Source organism: Aquarana catesbeiana, linkage group LG05, assembly GCF_042186555.1.
Source record: "Aquarana catesbeiana isolate 2022-GZ linkage group LG05, ASM4218655v1, whole genome shotgun sequence".
NCBI classification, from domain to species: Eukaryota; Metazoa; Chordata; class Amphibia; order Anura; family Ranidae; genus Aquarana; species Aquarana catesbeiana.
Window position 1 is genome coordinate 128,896,335 of NC_133328.1, and position 21,359 is coordinate 128,917,693.

The following is a 21,359-nucleotide window of genomic DNA, read 5'->3' on the forward strand; positions in this document are numbered from 1 at the left end:
ATGCAGTCTGATTAATGTCCTCAATGCAGTCTGATTAATGTCCTCAATGCAGTCTGATTAATGTCCTCAATGCAGTCTGATTAATGTCCTCAATGCAGTCTGATTAATGTCCTCAATGCAGTCTGATTAATGTCCTCAATGCAGTCTGATTAATGTCCTCAATGCAGTCTGATTAATGTCCTCAATGCAGTCTGATTAATGTCCTCAATGCAGTCTGATTAATGTCCTCAATGCAGTCTGATTAATGTCCTCAATGCAGTCTGATTAATGTCCTCAATGCAGTCTGATTAATGTCCTCAATGCAGTCTGATTAATGTCCTCAATGCAGTCTGATTAATGTCCTCAATGCAGTCTGATTAATGTCCTCAATGCAGTCTGATTAATGTCCTCAATGCAGTCTGATTAATGTCCTCAATGCAGTCTGATTAATGTCCTCAATGCAGTCTGATTAATGTCCTCAATGCAGTCTGATTAATGTCCTCAATGCAGTCTGATTAATGTCCTCAATGCAGTCTGATTAATGTCCTCAATGCAGTCTGATTAATGTCCTCAATGCAGTCTGATTAATGTCCTCAATGCAGCCTGATTAATGTCCTCAATGCAGCCTGATTAATGTCCTCAATGCAGCCTGATTAATGTCCTCAATGCAGCCTGATTAATGTCCTCAATGCAGCCTGATTAATGTCCTCAATGCAGCCTGATTAATGTCCTCAATGCAGCCTGATTAATGTCCTCAATGCAGCCTGATTAATGTCCTCAATGCAGCCTGATTAATGTCCTCAATGCAGCCTGATTAATGTCCTCAATGCAGCCTGATTAATGTCCTCAATGCAGCCTGATTAATGTCCTCAATGCAGCCTGATTAATGTCCTCAATGCAGCCTAAATAAAGTTCTCAATGCAGCCTAAATAAAGTTCTCAATGCAGCCTAAATAAAGTTCTCAATGCAGCCTAAATAAAGTTCTCAATGCAGCCTAAATAAAGTTCTCAATGCAGCCTAAATAAAGTTCTCAATGCAGCCTAAATAAAGTTCTCAATGCAGCCTGATTAATGGTGTTTCTTTAAACTAATTTTAGTTAGTTTATCGCCTCACCATCTCTCATAATTTGCATCCTGAATCAGGAAATCACTGAGCCGTCATCTCCTCTCCAGAGGGTTCTGACGTCACACACACAGTCCCACCTCCGCCATTGGACCAGCTCCTGTGATAGGCAGAACACTGGTCTAATGCTGGTGGCGGAGGTGGGACTGTGTATGTGTGACGTGAGAGCCGAGAAGCAGAGTGAAGAGGAGATGACAGCTCAGGGAATTCCGGCGGCACCCCCGAGGTATGCTGGTGTATAACACGCACCCCTGATTTGCCCCCGATTTTCAGGGGAAAAAAGTGCGTGTTATACGCCAATAAATACGATATTTAAAATCAATGTTTTGTGCCTCGCTCTGCCATTCTTCTGCAGATGGTTGGATTGTGCATGAATGTCTGACCACACACAAGGACAACTGTCATAAGAGAAATTTGGAGGCTCACTTCGCCTTCTGAAAGTGCCTTTTGCTTGGCTGTCATGCTGATCCAGTGGCTTCAATATTGACTCAAAAAGCACAGAGAACATGTTCTGACTCTTCTCTCACTTTTATTTGATGCGTGCTTGTGCTGGTCTGAGACTAAAATTTTATACATTTAGACAAGTAGATTTACCCTGTTTGTCACATGCTGCAAAACTGCTGTTGCCTGTTAATGTCCAGTTACAGTAGCAATACCTTTACAGATCATCATTCATTAAAAGATAACTCACAGGAACTCTGTACTTGTGTTCTCTTTTACCAAGAGAATCACTCAGCAAAGAACATTGCCAATTATGAGTCTCCATTGCCAGAATAAAAAAAAAAAAATATATATATATATATATATATAAAATTCTCTATAGATCTGGCAAACTGGAAAGAACATATTGAGAAGAATCACCACACTCACCAATTATCAGTGCGTTGTAGATAAATTTTGCCAAGTCTTTAATCATCTAAAAATTAAAGTTCTTACCGCTAAGTGCAATGGACTTATTGGAGCACGGGTATCTGCATCATTCAGCATGTCTGTACCTGATGTTTCCATAAGCTGTAATAAAAACAAAAACAGTGGTCCTTTTACTTCTTCGTAGTGTAACAACTGTCTATTAGACCTAAGCCAACTTCAGATCACAAAAGTCCACTTTTGCTGTTCTTACTATAGTTAAAATAGAATATATATATATATATATATATATATATATATATATATATATATATATACACACATACACACACACATACATATACACACATGCTGGTAGGTTAATTGAATCCTGTCTAAATTGTCCCTAGTACGTATAAATGTGAGTTAGGGACCTTAGATTGTAAGCTCCTTGAGGGTAGGGACTGATGTGAATGTACAATGTATATGTAAAGTGCTGCGTAAATTGACGGCGCTATATAAAGTACCTGAAATAAATAGAGATTTTTTATATATATATATATATATATATATATATATATATATATATATATATATATATATATATATATATATATATATATAATATAATATAATATAATATATATAAATAAAATGTGCTGCCACAAGAAGCCAACCTAAAATGCTCGGCTCTCAGCCTGGCATGGCCATCTCCAGGATAGGGGACAATCAGAGCCATGCATTAAATAGCTAAAGGAGGACTGAACCCAGTTTTCCTCATTGTACTTGCAGTTAGAAAGTTCTAACATTTGGCTTTGGACAGTTTGCTTTGCAACCATCATATGTCACTGTCTAGGATGCTAAGCATTACAAAAATTCTCAATGTTATTCATTCTTACCGATTTAAAGAAACAAAAGTGAAGGTCAAAGCTAAACCCCAAGCTATCAGGATTCATACATTTTACAGGATAGTGACAACTTGCAATGGGCACTTTGCTCCAGTTTTCAGAGTTCAGGAGAGAAAAAAAAAAAAAAAAAAAAAAAAAACACACACTAAAAAACAATATACACAAGTTCAGAACTATAGAATGACATTCATGCCTGTCATCTTGGAAATATGTTACTTACAACATCTAGAGGTGTTTCTCTAGCGACCTATAATAAAAAATTGTTAACACTTTAAAAAGAGATCAAGCAAAGTCAAAACACTAAATAAACAAAAGCACCAAGCGCAATAATGTTCTAGCGTGACATATACAATCAAATAAGTGTAAATCAAATGTATGTGAATGCACGTGCAATTAAATAAAAATTGTTAGATTGACAATGATATCAAGCTGCTATCAATTATATAGTGGTCAGAATCCCCTAAAAATTAAAAACATATAACATAGATTGATGCACTCTGATACAAAGTTCAATCAACGTGAGAAAAGAATTTTTTGTGCTAAAAAACCAATGTGAAAAAAATTGCTACCAAATCGCAAAAAAAAAAAAAAAAAAAAAAAAAAAAAAAAAAAAAAAAATCGCATATACATAAAATCGCAAATATATGAAAAAATCGCAAATATTTAAAAACTGTGTTCCTCCAGTTATACAAATCCACTGGAAGTGGTGCGATATCTCCCAAGTAAACTAAGCAACAATTGTGTACAGATATACTAAAAATGCGTTTGCAAATAGTAATCAATCCAAATTAGTGCCAATAAATAAACAAATTAGATACATTCCCTGTGAGAAGTGTTGAATCCTCCGTAATAAAAAATAAACAAAATGATATGCTTATAAAGGTGCAATACATATATAATTGATGAGTATAAATAAATAGTGCCAATAGAATCTGATTAAAATAGGATTTTTTAAAACAGCTTACCTGTAAAATCCTTTTCTTTCGAAGGACATCACGGGACACAGAGCCACAGTAATTACTGATGGGTTATATAGGTATCACTGGTGATTGGACACTGGCACACCCTATCAGGAAGTTCAACCCCCTATATAATCCCTCCCCCTTGCAGGGATACCTCAGTTTTGTAGCCAAGCAATATAGTGTATTAGAAGAGGGGCGGGACCTCTGTGTCCCGTGATGTCCTTCGAAAGAAAAGGATTTTACAGGTAAGCTGTTTTAAAAAATCCTATTTTCTTTCTCGAACATCACGAGACACAGAGCCACAGTAATTACTGATGGGATGTCCCAGAGCAATGCTACCTGAGGGGGGGGGAACCACGACCAAGTAGGGTGCAATCAGACCTGAGGACCCTGTACCGCTGCCTGCAGCACACTACGCCCAAAGGCGATATCCTCATGCCTTCTCACATCCACCTGATAGAATCTGGTGAATGTATGAACTGAAGACCAGGTTGCGGCCTTGCAGATTTGAGCCATAGAGGCCCGGTGATGCACTGCCCAAGAAGCACCAATAGCCCTTGTGGAATGTGCCCTGATCTGAAACGGAGGAATCTTCTGTTTCAAACCGTAAGCTTGAATGATCAACTGTCGAATCCATTTAGAAATGGTAGCTTTTGACGCTGCCTGTCCTCTATTGGGGCCCTCTGGCAGCACAAACAAAACATCCGTCTTGCGGATCTGAGTAGTTGCCCCTAGATAGGCCTTAACTGCTCTTACTACATCCAACGAATGTAGAGATCTCTCTTCCGGAGAACAGGGATCTGGAAAAAAGGAAGGTAGAACAATGTCTTGGTTTAAATGAAAATCAGAAACCACCTTAGGTAAAAAACTAGGATGAGGGCGTAGTACCACTCTATCCTCGTGTATAATCAAATAAGGCTCCTTACAGGAAAGAGCTAATTCTGATACTCTTCTAGCAGAAGAGATGGCCACCAGAAAAATTAATTTCCTTGTCAACAAGACCAAAGGAATCTGACTTATTGGTTCAAAAGGCTGTTTCTGTAACACAGCCAGGACCAAATTCAAGTCCCAGGGGTTTAGGGGCGCTTTAACCGGAGGATTAAAACGCATCACCCCCTGCATAAAGTTTCAGACCAAAGAATGCGAAGCAAGTGGCCGCTGAAATCATACTGATAAAGCAGAAACCTGGCCCTTGATGGTACTCAAGGCCAGCTTCATCTCTAATCCCATCTGTAGAAAATCAAGGATTCTACCTATGACATATTTCCTGGGATGCCAACCTCTGGATTCACACCAGGTTATATAAGCCTTCCAGACTCTATGATAAATCATCCTGGAAGCTGGCTTCCTTGCATTAATCAAGGTAGATATGACAGGACCTGAGAGCCCACGACTCTTCAGAACGTGGGTCTCAATAGCCAAACCGTCAAATTTAGCGTTTGCAAGGCAGGATGGAACACTGGACCCTGAGATAACAGGTCTGGGTGTACCGGTAGGGTCCACGGGGAACCCACCGTCATCCTTACTATTTCTGCATACCAAGTCCTTCTGGGCCAAGCGGGGGCCACCAGAAGTACCGACTTCCTTTCCTGCCTGATCCTGCGAAGGAGTCGTGGTAGTAGCAGAATAGGCGGGAATGCGTAAATCAGTGAGAACCGATGCCACGGAATCACCAACGCATCCGTCCCGCATGCAAGAGGATCTTTTGTCCTTGCCACAAATCTGTCTATCTTTTTGTTGAATCGGGATGCAAAGAGATCTACATCTGGAACCCCCCATCTTTGGCATATGGCCCAAAAGACATCGGGATGCAGAGACCATTCCCCTGGAAGTAACTGCTGGTGACTTAGATAGTCCGCCTGCCAATTCTCTATTCCCGGGATGAAAACTGCCGATATGCATGGCACATGCATCTCTGCCCAGACTAAGATCTGGTTCACCTCTTTTTGAGCAGCTCGGCTCCGGGTGCCTCCCTGATGATTGACATAAGCCACTGCTGTGGCATTGTCGGACTGGATCCTGACCGGACAACCCTGTAGCCTGATAGTCCAGGCTTTTAGAGCTAGATGTATCGCCCGGATCTCCAGAATGTTGATGGGTAAGGTCCTCTCTGTCTTGGACCATACCCCTTGGACCGCAGCCTGTTCCAGAACTGCTCCCCAACCTGACAGACTGGCATCTGTTGTTACCACCGTCCAGGTAACCGGTAGAAAGGATTTCCCCTTCTGCAGGTTTTCGGGTATGAGCCACCAATTGAGGCTCTGACGCACCGCATGCGACAGGTGCATCGGAAAGTCTAATGCCTGAACCTTCTTGTTCCAGGTCGACAGAATACTGTGTTGCAGCATTCTTGAGTGAAACTGAGCATAGGGAACTGCTTCGAATGAAGACACCATCTTCCCTAGTAGCCTCATACAAAGGCGGACTGAGGGACCCTTCTTGGTCCTTACTGTCAGAATCAGCTCTCTCAAAGCAGTGATCTTTGCCTGGGGTAGAAATATTTTCTCCTGGCTTGTATCTATAATCAGACCTAAATACTCCAGTCTTCTTACTGGTTTTAGGAAAGACTTTTCCAAGTTGAGGATCCAACCCAGGTGTTCTAGATACCTGACCGTGGTCCTCAAGTTTCCATTCAAAGAGGCTACCGACCGGTCTATCAAGAGCAGGTCGTCTAGGTATGCTATGACAGCTATACCCTGAGCCCTTAATCTGGCCAGAGGAGGAGCCAAGATCTTTGTGAACACTCGAGGTGCAGTGGCTATCCCAAAAGGCAGAGCCACAAACTGGAAATGGCGCCCTCCTACCTCGAAGCGCAGAAACTTCTGATGAGCAGGAAAAATGGGCACATGCAGATATGCATCTCTGATGTCTATTGATGCCACAAATTCTCCTCCCTGCAGGGTGGGAACTACTGTTCGAATTGATTCCATGCGGAAGGATTGAATCCTTAGGAATCGGTTCAGATCCCTTAAGTCCAAAATGGGCCTGACATCCCCATTTGGCTTTTGGACCGTAAAAAGGTTGGAATAGAAGCCCAATCCCTGGTCCTTTGCGGGAACTATCATAATGACCTCCTGCGACAAAAGTCGCTCTAACGCTAGAAGGAGCGACTGCTTCTTCTCTGGGTCTCTGGGAACATTTGATCTGAGGAACCGAGGAGAAGGGAATTCCTGAAACTCCAGCTTGTACCCTAAGGTTACCGTGGAGACTACCCATCTGTCCTGGAAGTCCTCGTGCCAGAGCTCTGAGAACTGTCGCAGTCTTTCCCCCACTCGAGTGAGCGGGGGTGCCCCCTCATGCAGAGGTCTTAGTGTTTTGCCTAGTAGGCTTCTTTCCCCAGGACTTCTTTTGTCCCTGGGGTTGACTCTTGTCTCTGGACCCCGATGGAGGCGGCCGTCGAGACTGCCTGGAGGCTGAAGCCCCCGGCGCTGGGGAAAGAGTCCGTTTGAAAGAGGGACGCTTACTCTTCTTCTTGACAGGTAAGAGAGTGCTTTTCCCACAAGAGATTCTCTTGATATAGTTATCCAAGTCCTCTCCAAACAACCTTGCACCACGAAATGGAAACCCAGCCAGTAGCTTCTTACATGGTGCTTCGGCTGACCAATTTTTCAACCATAGGATTCTACGTATATGCACCAACCCCAGTGAAAGACGGGTGGTTTGCACGATAGAATCTCTAATGGCGTCAACCACAAAGCATAAGGCCGCTGGAAGGTTAGCAAACCCCTGGGCCTGCTGTTCAGGTAATACTTTGATGACCTGCTTAACATGGTCTCTTAAGTATTGACAGACTCCAATCGCTGCTACTGCAGGTTGGGCCACTGATCCTGCTAAGGAGAAAACATCCTTCAATAGGGATTCCATCCTTTTATCTACAGGATCCCTGAGCATCTGAGCATTGTCTACAGGACAAGTCAGGCTATTATTTACGGAGGAAATGGCGGCATCAATAGCCGGTATTCCCCACATTTTAATAAACTTTTCTTCCATCGGATAAAGTGTTGAAAACTTTCCCGGCGGAAAAAAACGTTTGTCTGGGTGATCCCACTCAGAATAAATAAGCTTTTCAAGTAAAGTATGAACAGGAAAAGCATGTGCTGCTTGGAAAGGTTTCAGTGACCCCAAAGCAGAAGAGGATTCTTTAGCAGTTTCAGGTATGGGCAACTTAAATGTGCAGCGGACCAATCCAGTGAGGATCTGCACTAAGACTTTCTCCTCTTGGGAAGTCGCAGAGGGTCCCTCTCCACCTGAATCCTCCGAAGAGGAATCATCCATCCCATCCCGATCCTCTGAAAGGGATTCATCTCCTTTATCCCAGAGCTCCTCTGTCTGAGGGTCTTGGGGAACAGAGGAAAGCCTAGTGCGTTTTCTTCCACTGAGTGAAGACGTAATCACGGCCATTAATCTTTCCTCTAGACCATTAATGGTTGAGGAAAAAACCTCTTGTGTAATATATACAGGGGCTGAAGTGCCAGAAGCAGGTGTAGCCCCTGACCCCGATGGCTCTCCCTGGCTAGCCGTCCCTGGCCCATCTTTAGGGGGGGGGAGGATGCTGCCGACAGGGGGCCCTCAGAACCTGAACGAGATCCCCTAGTGTCTCTGGTTCCTGGGGTGCTTGAACCTCTTCTACCCATAGTGCAAAGCAACAAGGTGTGAGGTATACAAATGAACACTGCCCGCTGAGCGATGTAGTCTGGCTAAAAGCCTTGCTACCCAATGCTCAGTCTGGTGTTACTTCAGTAAATGCTGCCTAGGAGAATGCCTGTGTCCCACCTTACATGCGACCGTCAGCTCTGTGTCTCTCAGAAGGCTGAGTGCACCTGTACAGAGTGCCTTTAATAGCCTGCAGCTGGCCTGAGTGGGAGTCTAAACACTCTGTGCTGACGTCCCGCCCCCTCCTCTACTGCCCCCCCCCCCCCTCGAGTTTTGAAAAAAACGAGCGCTTCCCGCACTGCCGACTCTCCTGTCATGCTTCTGGAGAAAGGCTGGGGATGGGGGGGGGAGGAGGGAGGCTGATAACAAGATCTGCCTGAATGGCTATCTTCAGAGATGGTGGCCATTAGGCCGCAGAGCCCGGGTCGTATAACCACTTTCTAGACCCCTGTGGCCCCTCTCTAGCCTGGGGGGAACATTCAAACATGAGAAATCCCCCTTTCCACCTTACCTGCTTGCAGCCTGCTTTGAGATGCTGGGACATAATCAGCACTGAACACCTGAGACAGTCAGTCAGCATGTGTAGGTTTGTGCTCTTGGCAGCCCCCGGTGGTCACAATAGGCATAGCATGCATTTACCTTAAAGGAGAAAAGCCACTAGAACTCAAAAATTCTGTTGAATCTCCTCTTACCTTAACCAGCCGCAGGGTGCTGTTTACACAGACCCAATCTTCACCTCTCACGGTGGGCTCCGTTTGAAAAAACCGTCAGAGACTGGGGCCCCCATCAGTAGGGGGATCCAACAGTTCTGGGACCGTAAAGCACCTCGCCAGAAATTAGGAAGTTTAAAGCCATTTTCTGATCTGCGGGGTCCAGCTCTCTAAAAAGAGAAGCAATACGGGTAAAACCTCGTTTCTTCGGACACGAGGCCCGGGTACCATTCAATTCGGCCATGAAAAGACACTTTGAATGGATCCGGTTCGCCTGGCTTGCCCCAGTATAGGATCTTAGGATATTCCCTTTGGAGCTCAGCACAGGACATCTTTACACGTCCATCACCTAAGACACTGGCGTAAAAACTGAGGTATCCCTGCAAGGGGGAGGGATTATATAGGGGGTTGAACTTCCTGATAGGGTGTGCCAGCGTCCAATCACCAGTGATACCTATATAACCCATCAGTAATTACTGTGGCTCTGTGTCCCGTGATGTTCGAGAAAGAAATATAGATGATTAAATTCATGAGATAGGATAAGTAACAGGCGACAGCTCAATCCCTAGCAATCTGGGACATCTGGACTCCTGCAGCACTTATCTGTTCACCCTCTGAGCCATTTCTTCCACAGCCACAATGAATGGTAATTTTCTCAGTATCAAGTGGTTTTATGTAAAATAAACAAAGAGAGAAAACATTGCGCAATATTGTTACAATAAAAGTTCACAGGCAAAACAGCACAGTGATAAACTCACGTGTGCCTTGAGAAAGTCACGTGTCAGTGATGTAACGCGTGGGAGGAGCTTAGGACACAGTCTGCTGAATTCATTGTATCAAGCAGCAGCAGCTTGCGCAGCAAGCCTTGTCCTTACAAGCCAGCTGAGATCTGCCTATCTGCTTATCTGCATGCCTAAAACAAGTCAGGCACACGTGAGTTTATCACTGTGCTGTTTTGCCTGTGAACTTTTATTGTAACAATATTGCGCAATGTTTTCTCTCTTTGTTTATTTTACATAAAACCACTTGATACTGAGAACATTACCATTCATTGTGGCTGTGGAAGAAATAGCTCAGAGGGTGAACAGATAAGTGCTGCAGGAGTCCAGATGTCCCAGATTGCTGGGGATTGAGCTGTCGCCTGGTACTTATCCTATCTCATGAATTTAATCATCTATATTTAATCAGATTCTATTGGCACTATTTATACTCATCAATTGTATATGTATTGCACCTTTATAAGCATATCATTTGTTTATTTTTTATTACGGAGGATTCAACACTTATCACAGGGAATGTATCTAATTTGTTTATTTATTGGCACTAAATTGGATTGATTACTATTTGCAAACGCATTTTTAGTATATCTATACACAATTGTTGCTTAGTTTACTTGGGAGATATTGCACCACTTCCAGTGGATTTGTATAACTGGAGGAACACAGCTTTTAAATATTTGCGATTTTTTCATATATTTGCGATTTTATGTATATGCGATTTTTTAGCAATTTGGTAGCAATTTTTTTCACTTTGGTTTTTTAGCACAAAAAATTCTTTTCTCACGTTGATTGAACTTTGTATCAGAGCGCATCAATCTATGTTATAAAGTCAAAACACTGTCTATTCAAACTAGCAGTTCTCCCAGTCCGTGTTTGCACTTACATATCCATATTTTCACCTGCTATGATTTTCCTGACTGAAACCTCCAGTTTTACACTTTTAGCTAGATACCATGATATTTATTTATTTTTTTTTAGAGGTAAAATAATGTGTGCCATTATTTAATGACTCAAGCTTGGGTGAACCCCAATTGATAGGTTTGGGATTATAGTACAAACCAACCTACAAAAAAAAACAAACAGATAACAGTTACATAGTAAGTGAGGTTGAAAAAAAAGACAAAGTCCACCAAGTCCAACCTATGTGTGATTATATGTCATTATATATCCATGTATGTTGTGGTCGTTCAGGTGCTTATCTAATCTTTTTTTGAAACTACCGATGCCCCCCGCTGAGACCACCGCCTGTGGAAAAGAATTCCACATCTTTGCTGCTTTTACAGTAAAGAACCCTCTACGTAGCTTAAGGTTAAACCTCTTTTCTTCTAATTTTAATGAGTGGCCACGAGTCTTGTTAAACTCCCTTCCACGAAAAAATTTTATTCCTATTGTGGGGTCACCAGTATGGTATTTGTAAACTGAAATCATATCCCCCTCTCAAGCGCCTCTTCTCCAGAGAGAATAAGTTCAGTGCTCGCAACCTTTCCTCATAACAAATATCCTCCGGACCCTTTATTAGCTCTATTGCCCTTCTTTGTACTCTCTCCATTTCCAGGACATCCTTCCTGAGGACTGGTGCCCAGAACTGGACAGCATACTCTAGGTGCGGCTGGGCCAGAGTCTTGTAGAGTGGGAGAATTATCGTTTTATCTCTGGAGTTGATTCCCTTTTTAATGCATGCCAATATTCTGTTTGCTTTGTCAGCAGCAGCTTGGTATTGCATGCCATTGCTGAGCCTATCATCTACTAGGACCCCCAGGTCCTTTTCCATCCTAGATTCCCCCAGAGGTTCTCCCCCCAGTGAATAGATTGCATTCAGATTTTTGCCACCACAAATGCATTATTTTACATATTTCTACATTAAACCTCATTTGTCATGTAGTTGCCACCCCATTAATTTGTTCAGATCTTTTTGCAAGGTTTCCACATCCTGCGGAGAAGTTATTGCCCTGCTTAGCTTAGTATTGTCCGCAAATACAGAGATTAAATGGTTTACCCCATTCTCCAGGTCGTTTATGAATTAAAATAGCCAGCACAGAACCCTGGGGGACTCCACTACCCCCCATTTATCACCACCCTCTGAAATCGTCCCTTGTAGCCAGTTTTTAATCCATGTACTCACCCCTATGGTCCATGCCAACAGACCTTATTTTGTACAGTAAACGTTTATGGGGAACTGCATCAAATGCTTTTGTAAAATCCAGATACACATCTACAAGCCTTCCTTTATCTAGATGGCAACTCACCTCCTCATAAAAGGTTAATAGATCGGTTTGGCAAAAACGATTTTTCATGAATCCATGCTGATTACTGCTAACGATAGCTTTCTCATTCGTAAAATCTTGTATACAGTCCCTTATCCCCTCCAAGAGCTTGCATACTATTGATGTTAGGCTAACTGGTCTAATTCTCAAGGATGTATTTTTGGCACTTATTTTACAAGTACAAAAAATCCCCCTTTTGCTCATTTGGATTTTTTTTTAGTATTTGCAAGACTAAAACAATTAAAAACATTTTAGTATTATGTTCTGTCAAGTTTGAAATATCGCAGATATTTGGTAGGGGGGAGGGGGAGCTGGCAGCTTGCCACCACTAAGACACAGACTCTTTTAAAGTAGAATTCGAGCATCAACCTAATCAGTCTTAAAGATGTCCCTTCCTAACACCTATGCTGACTAACCTGTGCAAAAAAAAGATTGATCCCATAGGTAACCAGAGCATCGACTGCAAAGGCCTTTAGATCCCAGATCCTGGCCACAAACTTATTCACCTTGTTGAACCAGGATGCCAAACAGATCTACGGCTGATGTTGCCCAGAAGTCACAAATGTCTTGGAACATCTCGGAGTAAAGAGATCATTCCTCCCACATCTAGATACTAATGAATAAGAAAAAAGTCTACCTGCTAACTGTCTACTTTGGGAATGAGTACTGTGGACAAAACTGGAACGTGCCTTTTCAGACAAGCCATAATTAAATTAACTTCTGGAAGGGCCCAAAGGCTTTTAGTGCCACCCTGATGATTGAGGTAAGCCTTGCTGTTGTGTTGACCAACTAAACCCTCATCAGTCACCCCTGAACCTTTTTGATCCACCCTAGCAGTTATAGGGCAAACAGCAATAGTTTGAGAATGGATGGGAAGTTTGCACCTTCACGACCAAGTCCCTTAGACTGGTTCCATCCCTAGGATACCTCTGAATCAGGTTATTACGAAAATGGATTTCCAGGATTCCAGCACAATTCTGCTTAAACATCAGGTCAGGGATATTCTGACCTTGAACTCCCTGCTTTGCTCACTTTGACCCAATGTCAAGATGTAAAAATAGCCAGAACGAGTCAACAATTAAAATACAGAAATTAATGAATGTCAATGTAGATTATCGATCAAAGTGGAAAATCAATGTGGACCAGAGGGTCTACCTGCCATAAACACTAAAATTACAAGCCCACATTTGTGGGTGAAGCATGTTTAGGCATGGTTTACATACACTGCCTTACGGACGGTGTTTTCTGATGTAAAACCACACACACACAAAAAGAGAAGAGGTTGCCTCAATAGTAAGTTGCTACACTCCTGCACCAGCACTAGTTCAATCTTACCTAAGGGACATATTCACACTTCTGCATTTTAGATTAAAGAGCTGTCATGCAGCCATTTATTAGATCATGAAGTCGTTTTCAGAAGCTCATGGAAATCCAAGAGCAATTAAAAAAAAACAACATTGGTGAGATAAATAATGTGATTTTTGTTTAAGAAAAAAATAAATAAATCTAAGTCTCTGAGCACCCACGTGTATTAAAAATTCAGTGCTTAAAGACTCTGATGGCTAGTATGTTTGCATCGGGCAGTGTTAAATGGATACTTGGATGGGAAGAGGGCTGGAAGTTATATCAGCTAGGTCTACTTTTACAAACAGAATATAAATGTACAAGGCCCTTACTTCAAATGACAATTTTAATAGTATGTCTTCTTAAAAATGCTGCTAGTAGTTTTGCACTAAAGGTACCCGCACACCAAAAGTCTATAGTTTAATACTATAGGTGAAATTTTGAATCATATATTGAACTGCCTGAATAATTGTTTGCATGGTCATAAAAATGGTGTTATGCTGATCCCATAAAACAAATAAGGTCACAGTATATTACATTGGTTTAGACTGTGTAGTCATCACTTTTCCATTCTCAGAAAATGCCCAATATGTTCAAGTAATTCCCATGCCTATGGTCACACTGATCTTCATTCCTGTATTCTATTATTGTATTCTATACTTCACAGATCTACACAGGTTTGAACCACATTAAAACATGACAGATACACACCCCAATATGAAGAAAGTAAAGAAATGAAACTATCACACTTACACATTGGATTAAATTTACGAAGACTGGAGCAGCCAGAATCTGGGGCTGCTGTGCATGGCAAGCAGCCAAAGTTTACCTGAGCAAGTTGAATATGAAAGCCGAATGGTCACAATGCACAGCTGCTCCAGATGTCTGCCCAAGTTTCAGTGAATTAGCTCCAATGTGTATGTATTAGTAAGTCTCATTCCCTCCCCCCCCCCAACAAATTATGTTTTAGACTTCTACCTACCAGTTCTAGGCATAAACGATGTCCATAAGCTGCTGCATAATGAATTGCGTTGTACCCTTGTTTATCCCTGATCCCTGGGTTTGCATCATTTCTTAATAAGTATTCCAGGCACCTATAAAATAAAAATAAGTTATTCAAGAGAGGATACTCTTGTTTCAGAAATACTACTACATCTTTATAAAAACTAACAAACACCTCTGCTAATGAAGTAAACATGGGTATAGTTGTCATAGACGTGGAACAAAACAAAACAATAAAAACAAATTGGCTGAGCAAGTTTTTTAGAATAATTTTTTTAAAGTTTTTAATATTGCCATACATTTAAAGATAATATATGGAGGTAATGAACAAGAAAAATATTTCCAGTGGGTTTACAAAAATTGTTAAGAGCTGATTGCTGATGAACTCCCTTTCCAACCGTCGGTAATGGTTTTCCCTTTCCACAGACTACTCAGATTTTGCAGTCAAAATCAATAGTCAGCCTAAGAACTTGCAATCAAATATATTTGAAGAAAAGGAAGGGGGAAAAGGGGGGAATAAGAGACGAAAAGTGAGATGCACGATGACGTTCTAAAAAGCTACAGATTCATCTGTTTTGTCCAGCTTGCACGTCCTTCTAAAAGGGTTATCTATGCACTAGAGATATACTGCTGGTGCACTCAGAATTTGGCAAAGCTCTGCATAGTAACCAATCAGCTGCTAGGCTTTATATCCAAAGCTTCACTGAACAAGCTGTAGCTAGGAGCCAATTGGTTACTATGCACAGCTGCACCAGATTCTGTGTGCACCTGTTTAGTAAATCTCCCCCACTATATCCAGGGATTCTATTATTTTTTTCAAATAAACCAAATTCATCATTCAAAATAGCAGTTATTTTTCATTTGTCATTATCCAAATTAAGATGAAAACTTCCATGACCTAGCGACTGCCATCCACGCTGCCAGAAATATATCCAAAACTTTTTAACCCTAGGGCATATCCATCAGATATGATTTACTGAGCCTTCTTGCCCACAACCTCCAAAGCAACTAGGGAAGGTGCCAGACATCCTTGTAGGTACCAAATTCCGGCTGAGCAAGTTTCATTCAGGAAAAAATTAAAGAGGTTTACTTCTGTATGCCCTTAGTTCCATGTGTTTTATAATGATGCAATAGTGAAAGAGGGTACAGACATTGCATGGTTGCAGTAAGCCCTAATGAAGTTCAAGTGTCAAAGAAACATTATTTTAGCCGTGTTGTGTAGTAATATTGGCAAATTTGCATATTAGCAGTTACCCAGGTTCACGAACAGACAAAATGATTAGTTTGTATAAAAAAAAAAAAAAAAAAAGCGCGCTTTTTTTTCTATTTAGCTCTAGCAGCCCTGTGGACGCATTACAGTCCATTATAGGAAGAATGTTAGAATGAACAGTATTGCAACTGTTGTCACACATCTACAGAAAAATACAAGCTTTCAACAGATCTATTTTTTCCCTGTACACATTATCATTGCATGGCAATTAAACATAGTGAACATTAAAAGTAAAATGCAACCTTTCCCTTTAAATAAACAAACATTCTAAGCAACTGTACATCTAATAAAAACAACTTGACGGGTCTTTAGAAAAACACAGGAAGGATTGGGTTTTTCGATTTTATGGCAGTAAAAGGCTTCGATTCTTTTAAGGACCACTTGTGTCAGAGCATGCAAATGCTATTTCAGCTTGACTATTATGGACACTTATGCACATATTGTCGGTTTACTAAACACTGGCATTTAGTCAAAATATTTATGGAAACCCAAAAAAAAAAAAAAAAAAAAATAATATTAAAAAGCAAAAATAGTACTTTTGTACTCACTGTAAAATGTTTTTCTTGGAGTCCATTGAGGGGCACAGGAAGCCCTGAAGCTTCGGGTTATACTGCCATATACAAAAGGACTGGACACTGGCAAAAAGAAAAAAAACAAAAACACTGTAGGCCAGCCCAGAATAACTCCTCCTACTACCAGCATGCCTCAGTTTTGTAGCAAAGCAGTACCAAAAGCATGGTCATAAATACAAAGGGGTGGGGTGTGTGTCCCTAAATGAACTCCAAGAAAAGGATTTTAAATGAGAGAAAAAAAAATATCCTATTTTCTTTCTTGCCACTGACAAATATTGGATGTCTTTAACCTTGGGGGCTTTCAAAAAGCAGTACAATTAAGGGGTGGAGTGCCTTGCAAGATCAAGCTGCCAGTTCACACAATCCCCTTGCAAAAGTGTTTGCTCTAAAGAAAAAATACCTTATTGGGGAATAAAGAGGATAGTAACCTGGTTCCAGTGGTGGTTTCCAGAGCACAAAAAAAAGACCAGAATCAAATCTGTCACAAGGGAATGGACAGGGGGAGCTACATGGGAGACCTTCTGTGCAAAAGGTTTTAAAAGGCTAATGGCTTCTGAAACAGAAAAGAAAGGGCATAAACCTGACCTCTAAAATCCATCTGCAGAAAGAAGAGGACTCTTCCCACAGAGAAACTTCTGGGGTAGAAGCTCTGAGACACACAAAGTGAAATATGCTATTAATTACAATGATAGACCTTGCGGGAAAGACTTCCTAGCTTTTAGCATCGAAAAAAATCAGACTCGATGTCCCATACCCCTGAAGCTGTGCTTCAATTGCCAGGCTGCTAAAGCTAGCAATCGTGAAGCATGCCAAATTAGTCCTTGGGACATAAGATCCTGGTGATCTGGCTGAGCAGCTGTCTCACCTGGGCCAGTGAGGTGAAATGAGAATCACTGGAATGGGAATGGAACAGTTCTACATAAAACCTCCACTAAACAGACAGTAAGGCTTGTCAGTGCTTGAAGAGGACAAATATCTATTAGGGAGGTTTCCAAATTCAACAGAGAACAGAAAGGACACACAGGAGCTTGTGACCTCTGAGATCAGACTCTACAAATTAACTAAAGACCTGTCTTGACCTTGTTGTAATAAGGCAACGTAAAGGCTCAAGGTAAGAGACAAGGCCTCAGGTACTCGTGAAACTGGGAATCTGGTAACAGGTGAGAGTCAGATGGTCGGCAGCAGAACAATTTAAAGATCAAAGTTCCACATGACTCTTTGGAAGCAGGAACAGCAGTGGCTCTAGATCTAGAAAGTGCTACAGCCAAATTCTACCTGAAGGGCGATTGAAAAGCACCTGAATGTCATTTTCAGGACAGTGGGGTTTGGATGCTGCACTCCAAAAGCCAAGCTGACAACTGTGCTACCTAAAGCTGCAACCGAAGAGCCAAAGCTCCAGCAAATGATGCATTAAAAAAAAAAAAAGTGCTGGCAAATAAATAGGATGGATTTTAAAACAGCAGGGCTCAGAAAAACACTTCCATCCCTCCTAGGACTAGCAAGAACACAAAAAAAAACAAAAAAACCAACAAAACTGAGGAATGCTGGTAATAAGGAAGCTTACCCAGGGCTGGCATAGTTTTGTTTGCCATGGATCTAGTTCTTCCATATGTGGCAGTATAACCCAAAGTTTAAAAGACATCTGGTGTCCCTCAGTGAACGAGAAAATCATCAATTGAATTGCAGATCTACCCAAAAAACTTTTTTGACAGATGAAGCTGCAAATCTAAATACCTTTTATATAGAACTTGTATTATACATATTGGTCATCAGGTGGCAGAAATGTGCTATGGTTCAAGAATCTGAATCACATTTGACAATATCCTTGCACAGCAACCAACATGTATTAGGCTGGATTCACGCCTATACAGTTATAGTGCTTTTTGCATTTTGCAGATTTGCACCACAGTCCATTTAACATGGTTTCCTATGGAACACGTTCTGTAGTGCAAATCTGCAAAATGCAAAAAGCACTAAAAACGCATAGGCGTGAATCCTGCTAAAGCTTGGACAAAAAAAAACAAAAAACAAAAACAAAAAAAAAAAACGGTCTTTGCCAGATTTAGAATGATAAAAGCAGTTGTTAAATAGAACATTATATACCTAGAGATACTGTACTACCCATTTATGGAGTACTGTTGAGAGAAAGTGATCATCAATACAGTCAGAGATGCAGCTATAAAGCACTATAAAAATGAAACCAATCTACCAAAGCAGATGCAGTGTGTTAAAATAACCTTTAAACTACCTGCCAATCGCTCATGATAAATATACTGCGAGCGGGCGGCAGCTACAGGCACAATCACGTACAGGTGAGTAACCGCCTTCCGCGCCCACTGCCAACCCATGATGTGATTGGGAGGGAAGAGACACACCCCTGCCCTCTTTTACACATCATGAAAAACCAGTACAGTTGTGGATAACAGTCACAGGCTGTGCTACAGCTCACTCCCTGAGGCCATTTTAACTTTTGGTGACAGAAAAGCTGCAGTACTGAGAGGCTGATAACAAAGGAACCAGGCAGCAGAGAGCATTGACACTCAGAGCTTTAGCAAGAGACAAGTACACAGTATAGAAGGATGTGCTTTTTCATATTTTATGTCCAAGGTTTACAACCACCTTAATGGACTTGAAAAAGGGCCTTCCTTCCTGTGTAAATCTACATAGGGAAGCTAATTGCTGTACTAAGTGACTGGCCAGCAACATCTGCATGTGCAATTAAGATTAAAAAAAAAAACACCACTTACCTTAAATTGGTCCCAAAGGCAGAAAGTTTATTTACCTTAATGCGTTCTATGCCTTAAGGTAAAAAGCCTTATGCAAGAGGCTGGCCAGCAAGTCAAGTGGAGCAGCAGTATTTAGGAAACCAATCCCCCTTCCTCCTGCAGCAGCTGAAAGGTGACTTCTCCTCATATCCCTCCCGCTGGAATTCAGCTGCTGCTGGAGGAAAGGAAATCAGTTTCAGTAAATGCTGACCCTCCTGTCCAAGTTCCCCTTCTTTCTGACGAATACTTTAAAAACATAGCCCTTTTTTACTGTAATAGTCAAAGATACAGGGTGACCCTGTCTTATTTGTCCAGCTTCCACCCATTAAGGTGGGCATACCCCTGAAGGGGTCTGCAGGGTCTTAGTTCCACAGAGATGGACCACAGGCCTTGGCCTATAAAGCACCCTTTGGCTAACTACATGCATTGGACAAAGTGCTGATCTGAGTGCTCATGCGGAATTTAGTGCCAAAGCAACTTTACAGGCTAGCCCACATTGTGGGGTATGGGTACAGTTTTCAAGATTTTACAGAGGTTGCACAAATCTAGATGCACGATTTCTATTGTTGTATTAGAGGACAACGAAGAGTTAATCCAAGATTCTTAAAATAACAGTAGTTAAATCAAGAGTGATTTTTCCCCAAGGGTCCATCACCATAGTACAATAGCAAAAACTGAGTGGGGTACGGTTATCTAGGAGTGCATTTGCAAAAGCTTGCCAGTGTCTAATTGCCTAAAAAAGGTACCAGCCTATAATCCAGGGTCTATGAATACTCAGCCTGTCTTGTACTGTACAAATAAGATAAAAAAATAGATATAACCATCTCTCTCCTACAAACCGTGTAAGGAAACAGGCATATCTTGCACTTGTTGGCAAACCAAATGGTCAGTGAGGATTAAATTGAGATCAATAAACAAACTTGGACCATAAACCCAGAGTCTGGCAGATAGACATGGACTAAAATGTGTTACACAGACACAAGAATTAAGGCTTTCTAATGAACCCTATTCAACTTTAATATTTTGTCTGTCTCTTTCTGTGCAGCCAGACCCTATGTGATTGTACCCTGTTGCGCCAAGGCAATTTGTGCCTTCCTGAGTTTGAACCCTTACAAATACAGAAAGAACACAGACTGCTAACTAGACTTTCTGCAGACCCTCCTATCTGTCACCTCTCACCAACCAATAGGAGCCTGCTGCCAGCTTGATTTCCTCTGGTGACAAAGGGAATGGCAGACCTCTCACAAACACTCACTTCTTTAAGGTGCTGGCCAAACACTTGGGAGTTTTTGCCAGGAGGCCAATATAGGTTACTACAGCCACCTGCCAGCACCATCTGTGTACAGGGCACCTGCTACACAGCAGGTGAAGATCTACATAGACATGAAACAACTGATGACAACTTACAAAGCCATGCACAACTCTGCCCCCAGCTACATCACTAACCTAATAGTTCTCTTTGATCCTTCCAAGACCTGCTCTCTAACTCCATGGACATCTCCTCCCATGCTCACGTCCAGGACTTCTCCTGAGCCTCTCCATCCTCTGGAACTCCATATCTCCTACTCTGTCCACTTATAGACAATCCTTGAAAACCCTTCTATTTAGAGAAGCCTATCCTGCCGACATCCAACAACTATATTTTTATTTTCTCCACCAGCTCATTCCCCACAGTTATTACTCTTTGTATTACTTGACCCTCCCTTTCAGATTGTAAGCACCAATGAGCAGGGCCCTCCAATTCCTCCTGTATTGAGTTGTATCAAAAACTGTACTGTTTGCCTTCATGCTGTAAAGCTCTGGGAAATCTGTTGGCGTTCTATAACCTATACAATAAAAATCACTAGCACCTGTTGTCTTTTTCCCCCCGCTATGAAAGATCAAGGCTGGAAAAAAAATTAAAAAATTCAAGTACAAAGATTGAACTGTGCAAACACAACTTTTTTTATTAAAAGCGAATTGAGCTGCCTTTTTAATTAGAGATAGCCTCAGTGTGGCTGAAAATTACTGCAAAAAAAAAAAAAAAAGGCTGGGTATGGAGAGAAAACAAGTGATTCTTTGTGGAGGTAGCAAGCTGCGTGACAGTCAGCACTGGCATAGAGAACAAGTTCAGAACACCCTTCTTAAAAGGCCACATTCTCTCTCGTCAAAGACAAATGCTTCAGTTCCACTGCACATAGCAT

At 41.6% G+C, this 21,359-nt stretch overlaps 1 protein-coding gene across 2 annotated transcripts in view; it reads right to left on the reverse strand.

The window, feature by feature from the left end:
* ANKRD28 (ankyrin repeat domain 28) overlaps window positions 1-21,359 on the reverse strand; it is a 227,536-nt gene that overhangs the window by 45,538 nt on the left and 160,639 nt on the right. For both annotated transcript variants that reach the window (XM_073630192.1, XM_073630191.1), the window contains exons 15-17: window positions 14,550-14,661; window positions 3,076-3,102; window positions 2,038-2,112 (exon numbers count right to left, since the gene is read on the reverse strand). In XM_073630192.1, the coding sequence (XP_073486293.1) occupies window positions 2,038-2,112; window positions 3,076-3,102; window positions 14,550-14,661 (214 nt within the window). The remainder of the gene's footprint in view (window positions 1-2,037; window positions 2,113-3,075; window positions 3,103-14,549; window positions 14,662-21,359) is intronic.